The sequence below is a fragment of the Oncorhynchus keta genome, chromosome 9, assembly GCF_023373465.1.
Source record: "Oncorhynchus keta strain PuntledgeMale-10-30-2019 chromosome 9, Oket_V2, whole genome shotgun sequence".
Taxonomy (NCBI): Eukaryota; Metazoa; Chordata; class Actinopteri; order Salmoniformes; family Salmonidae; genus Oncorhynchus; species Oncorhynchus keta.
The window spans coordinates 23,754,557-23,761,014 of record NC_068429.1 but is presented as its reverse complement, the minus strand read 5'-3'; the positions used below and the strand labels follow the sequence as shown (position 1 = coordinate 23,761,014).

General features: G+C 49.0%; 1 protein-coding gene across 3 annotated transcripts in view; it reads left to right on the top strand.

Annotated features, from left to right (window-relative positions):
• Positions 1-512: 512 nt before the first annotated feature.
• Positions 513-6,458, top strand: part of LOC118381621 (seizure 6-like protein) — an 87,750-nt gene continuing 81,804 nt past the window's right edge. For 2 of the 3 annotated variants that reach the window (XM_052525509.1, XM_052525508.1), the window contains exon 1: positions 513-897. In XM_052525509.1, coding sequence (XP_052381469.1) covers positions 804-897 — 94 coding nt within the window. In that variant the 5' untranslated portion in view covers positions 513-803. The remainder of the gene's footprint in view (positions 898-6,458) is intronic. The other variant, XM_052525510.1, reaches the window with a different exon arrangement.

The following is a 6,458-nucleotide window of genomic DNA, read 5'->3' as shown; positions in this document are numbered from 1 at the left end:
ACCCAAAATATTGTATTTTCAGCTGTTTGAAGCTGGTGTACAAAACAAAAAGTAAAAGATGCTAAAAGTACATTTAAGAACGGGAAACATATAAATTGTGCACATAGAACAGATCTGCAGCGTATTAGACCTGCTTTCAATTAGAATGAAAGCTCTATTACTCACATTTCTATCAGAATTTGGTCGTGGCCCAAAAAGTTACATATTGCAGTTTGAAATGAAAACTCAATCTGAGCAAATTATGAATTCGCAATTAATCGGGATTAATCACAGCAAATCCTCCTATTAACTCGAGTACATAATTTTGTAATTTATCCTCTCTAATGAAAAGACAATAAATAAACATTTGCACTGAATATAGCTTTACTTCTGTTTGGAATTTGAAGCCAGGACATATCTTTAAATGTAGACTATGGACTATTTATCTGTCATTACAGGCCTTTAATGTCAGGTATGTGGGTGTGTGCGTGTGTGTGTTTGAGAAAGAGAGAGAGGCATGCAGATTGGTACTGAGAGGGGGAGAGAGAGATCAGGGCAGAAGAGGAAGAAGAGACCCAGCAGATTGCGGGGTTCGAGCGAGAAAGGCATGACATACGGACCGTAGAGAAACCCACCACACTGACCCTCACAGTGCGCCTTGAGGAGAAAAACAAGCAGCGCGTCACATCTAGAAGATCACTGCTGCGCGAGCACAACTGTCGCGGTGCAGATCGAACGTCGACCACCACCCAACTATTCTCCTCGTGCATCTCCCGTTAGCAGTTCTCTCTGGACGGACCGGCTCTGCCTGGCTGTGTGGAGCCATGCCACCATGCCGTTGCCGAATCGGTGCCCTGCCAGCGCTGCTCTGTCTCTGTATCGGTATGATTTGGACCGGTGTCGCGGCAGAAACACAAGGTAACGATGCTGAGTTTAACTTTCTGACTGGTGTGCGCGCGCGTTTTTGCCCTAAGCGCCTAACACATTGGGCTGAGTTGAATGTATGTATCCCCTGGCTCCTATCCAGCATGAATGACTATCACAACTTTTATTTGTCTGTTTGTCTATTCTGCTGGTGAAGGCTAAATAGCGTAGGCTACATAAATAAGACTATTCGCGTTTTCCTATTATAGTCATGATACGAATCTTAATTTTAGGGCTGGTATGCTAGTATAATTCCTGTTTTAGCACTTTATATGACATTGGCCATATCATGTGCTTAGACCGTTAGGATAGAGGAGCTAGACAATATGGTCTAGGAGCTAGACCTAGGCTACTGTTGTTCTGGTCCTGGTGGTAGAGCTTGTTGTTACAGGCTGTAAATCGTGACGCGTGGGAGAGAGACAGGCACAAATAACACAACACACACGACAATTATCCAATTGTTGTTTGTCAGAAAAAAAATGTCTAATGCGCTTGCGTTGTGTGTGACAAATCTTATAAAACATGTACTGATTTGTGGGTTTGCAGCAACATGACCTGTGTGTGTGTATGTGTGTGTGTGTGTGTGTCAGGCTTTCTATGACCCTCCACAATCCTGCTAACTGATTGTCAGACAGAAATATAGGACCGTTTCTCTGCTGTTGATGTTCTCTATTTAATCTAAATGTTATTACTCTCTCTCTCTCTCGTTATTAGTCTCTCTCTCTCTCTCTCTCTCTCTCTCTCTCTCTCTCTCTCTCTCTCTCTCTCTCTCTCTCTCTCTCTCACTCACTATTTATTTCTCTCTCAGTTCATGGGCTACAGTAATACATTATTATGTGTTTTGTCTTCAGAGGGGCTGTTAGGTATTCCTCTTCAATTGCTGATAGGCTCTGTGTTCTGTCGCCTATAGCTGATATTGTCTTCTAGTCATCACAGACACCCACTGACCTGGCTACCATGAAACTGGCTCTAATACGTTCCATGTATCACCACACACACTGATTGATGCCCACGCTGCTGTGTGTGTGTGTGTGTGTGTGTGTGTGTGTGTGTGTGTGTGTGTGTGTGTGTGTGTGTGTGTGTGTGTGTGTGTGTGTGTGTGTGTGTGTGTGTGTGTGTGTGTGTGTGTCTGTGTGTGTCTGTGTGTGTGTGTGTGTGTCTGTGTGTGTGTGTCTGTGTGTGTGTGTGTCTGTGTGTGTGTGTCTGTGTGTGTGCACGCTGTTTCTGAGAAGTTAGCTCTGTCCTCGTACACGTACAGATATTTTATCGGAAGTATATTGTGTGTTGTTAATAGACCTTGTTACGCCGGTTGACCGTGTCTGTAACGGGCTGGGACACAGAGGTCTGGCCTCTGTGACCGCTGGACTCTACAGGGTAGGGAGGACATTAGATGGAAGCTGGCATGTTATTCTCAAGCCAGCACTTCTTTCATCTATTTCTCTCTTCTTCTCTTTGTACTCTTCTCCTGGCATTACATTTACTCCCACAATTTCTGTCCTCTTTGCCTCCCCTCTATTATCACCTCCTCCCCTCTCCCCTCCTTTTCTCCCCCTTTTTTCCCTTCTCTCTCATACGCCCCTCTCTCCTCTCTCCTCTCCCCTCTCTCCTCTCCTCTCCCCTCTCTCATCTCCCATCTCTCATACTCTCCTCTCCCCTCTCTCGTCTCCCCTCTCTTACTCCCCTCTCTTACTCCCCTCTCCCACTTTCATACTCCTCTTTCCCCTCTCTCATACTCCCCTTTCTCCTCTCTCATACTCCCCTTTCCCCTCTCTCGTACTCCTTTCCCCTCTCTCCTCCCTCCTCTCCTCTCCTCTCCTCTCCTCTCCTCTCCTCTCCTCTCCTCTCCTCTCCTCTCCTCTCCTCTCTCTCATACTACCCTCTCCCCTCTCTCATACTACCATCTCCTCTCTCTCATACTCCTCTCCCCTCTCTCTTCCCCCTCTCCTCCCCTCTCTCCTTTCTCATACTCCCATCTCCCCTCTCTCATACTCCCCTCTTCTCTCTCCTCTCCCCTCTTCTCTCCTCTCCCCTCTTCTCTCCTCTCCCCTCTTCTCTCCTCACCCCTCTTCTCTCTCATACTCCCCTCTCCCCTCACTCCTCTCTCATACTCCCCTCTTTCATACTTCCCTCTTTCTTCTCTCTCCTCTCTCCTCTCCCTCCTCCCCTCTTCCCCCTCTCCTCTCCCCTCTTCCCTCTCTCCTCTTCCCTCTCTCCTCTCCCCTCTTCCCTCTCTCCTCTCTCCTATCCCCTCTTCTCTCTCCTCTCCCCTCTTCCCTCTTCTCTCTCCTCTCCCCTCTTCTCTCTCCTCTCTCCTCTCCCTCCTCCCCTCTTCTCTCTCCTCTCCCCTCTTCTCTCTGCTCTCCCTCCTCCCCTCTTCTCTCTCCTCTCCCCTCTTCCCTCTCTCCTCTCCCCTCTTCTCTCTCCTCTCCCCTCTTCCCCCTTCCCTCTTATCTCTCATCTCTCCTCTCTCCTCTCCCCTCTTCCCTCTTCTCTCTCCTCTCCCCTCTCTCCTCTCCCCTCTTCTCTCTCCTCTCCCCTCTCCCCTCTCTCCTCTCCCCTCTCCTCTCCCCTCTCCCCTCTCTCCTCTCCCCTCTTCTCTCTCCTCTCCCCTCTTCCCTCTCTCCTCTCCCCTCTCTCCTCTCCCCTCTTCCCTCTTTTCTCTCCTCTCCCCTCTCTCCTCTCCCCTCTTCTCTCTCCTCTCCCCTCTCCCCTCTTCCCTCTTCTCTCTCATCTCTCCTCTCTCCTCTCCCCTCTTCCCTCTTCTCTCTCCTCTCCCCTATCTCCTCTCCCCTCTTCTCTCTCCTCTCCCCTCTTCCCTCTCTCCTCTCCCCTCTTCTCTCCCCTCTTCCCTCTCTCCTCTCCCCTCTTCTCTCTCCTCTCCCCTCTTCCCTCTCTCCTCTCCCCTCTCTCCTCTCCCCTCTTCCCTCTTTTCTCTCCTCTCCCCTCTCTCCTCTCCCCTCTTCTCTCTCCTCTCCCCTCTCCCCTCTTCCCTCTTCTCTCTCCTCTCTCCTCTCCCCTCTCTCCTCTCCCCTCTCCTCTCCCCTCTCCCCTCTCTCCTCTCCCCTCTTCCCTCTCTCCTCTCCCCTCTTCCCTCTCTCCTCTCCCCTCTTCTCTCTCCTCTCCCCTCTCTCCTCTCCCCTCTTCTCTCTCCTCTCCCCTCTCCCCTCTCCTCTCTCCTCTCCCCTCTCTCCTCTCCCGTCTCCTCTCCCCTCTCTCCTCTCCCCTCTTCTCTCTCCTCTCCCCTATTCTCTCTCCTCTCCCCTCTCTCCTCTCCCCTCTTCTCTCTCCTCTCCCCTCTTCCATCTTTTCTCTCCTCTCCCCTCTTCCCTATCTCCTCTCCCCTCTTCTCTCTCCTCTCCCCTCTCCCCTCTCTCCTCTCCCCTCTTCTCTCTCCTCTCCCCTCTTCTCTCTCCTCTCCCCTCTTCCCTCTTCCCTCTCCTCTCTCCTCTCTCCTCTCTCCTCTCCCCTCTTCTCTCTCCTCTTTCCTCTCCCCTCTCCCCTCTCCCCTCTCCCCTCTCCCCTCTCCTCTCTCCTCTCCTCTTTCCTCTCCCCTCTCCCCTCTCCCCTCTTCTCTCGTCTCTCTCCTCTCTCCTCTCTCCTCTCTCCTCTCCCCTCTCCCTCTCCCCTCTTCCCTCTTCCCTCTCCCCTCTCCCCTCTCCTCTTTCCTCTCCCCTCTCCCCTCTCCCCTCTCCCCTCTTCTCTCGTCTCTCGTCTCTCTCCTCTCTCCTCTCTCTCTCCTCTCCCCTCTTCCCTCTTCCCTCTTCCCTCTTCCCTCTTCCCTCTTCCCTCTCCCCTCTTCTCTCTCCTCTCCGCTCTCCTCCCTCTCCTCTCCGTGGCAGGTTGTCTGCTCTCTTCTCTGTAAAACTCACTCATCCATAATTCGTCTTTCTCTTCTCATCAGATCACCTCTTATTTTTCTCACCCTTTTCTCTCATTTGCCAGAGGCCCTCCCTTCACCATAGTATACCATTGGCAACTGTGAGTATGTGTGTGTCCAGGATGATCAGTTCTGGCTGACTTTGTGGTTGTAGGGATGCTGCTGACACTATTCCACAATAGAAGCAATTAACTGCAGCTTAACTGTGTGGCTGAGCTGCTCTGAACCCAGCCCAATCCATGCGCTGTGTGATTGAACTGTCAGGAGTTTTGTGTTGGGCTGTCTCTTCCCCTGTTTTTTCCTTGCTGCTGTTGTTGTCCTGACTACGTGTCTGTGCATTGATGTTTTCACAGCTTTAGCCCAGCCTCTACTAGGGTTGGGATGATGCCAGAACAGAAGTTTGTATCAGGATAACAACAGCGACATTACTGGTCCCACTGCTCCATATCTGACCGTGTGGATTACACGTCCTAGGATTCACACTCTCCTCTCCATGACATGACATTAAAACTTTAGTTTATTTAGTAAATATTTTCTTAGCTCTATTTTCTTAAAACTGCATTGTTGGTTAAGGGCTTGTAAGTAAGCATTTGACTTGATTTGATGCTGTGGCTTGTCTAGATGTTAAAAAGGACCAGAATGGGCAATAACTACCCTAAGCTATAAAGTTAGGGGTCAGTGGTTAGAATGACATTTATGCACAGTATAAGGTGCAGTAAGCCCATTCTAGCTGGGCCCAGATTAATACTAACTTTCACTTTAGGGCCAATGGCTGTGAGTTGAGTTTGAGGTTCCTGTTGATTGGCACGATCAGGATAGTTTCCAGCCCAGCTTTTTATACAGATAATATTTCATCTTCTCTTTGCTTCATCCCTCATCACCATTATCTGAACAGACCCCTCGTCTGTCTACCCTTCATTACAGAGTTCAATTGAAGAGCCTGCCTGGTCCCGTTCCAGAGAATGTATGCGTGTTCGTGTGTGATGATAAGAGAAGGTAGAAGCAATACTCAGAGTGATGCCGATAGCGACGTCTGTCTGGCATAATGTTAAATGCAGTGGCTTGCGATCCACCCCCATTTACATTTTTCATATTTTGTTGCCTTTCAACCTGGAATTAAAATTGATTTTGGGGGAAGGTTGTATCATTTGATTTACACAACATGCCTACGACTTTGAAGATGCAAAATATTTTTTATCGTGAAACAAACAAGCAATAAGACAAAAAAAATGAAAACTTGAACATACATAACTATTCACCCCCCAATTTAATACTTTGTAGAGCCACCTTTTGCAGCAATTACAGCTGCAAGTCTCTTGGTGTATGTCTCTATAAGCTTGGCACATCTAACTAATGGGATTTTTGCCCATTCTTCAAGGCAAAACTGCTCCAGCACCTTCAAGTTGGATGAGTTCAGGTGCGGTACAGCAATCTTTAAGTCATATCACATATTCTCAATTGGATTGAGTTCTCGGCTTTGACTAGGCCATTCCAAGACATTTAAATATTTTGCCTTAAACCACTCGAGTGTTGCTTGAGCAGTATGCTTAGCGTCATTGTCCTGCTGGGAGGTGAACCCCCATCCCAGTCTCAAATCTCTGGAAGGCTGAAACAGGCTTCCCTCAAGAATTTCCCTGTATTTAGTGCCATTCCTTCAATTCTGACCAGTTTCCCAGTC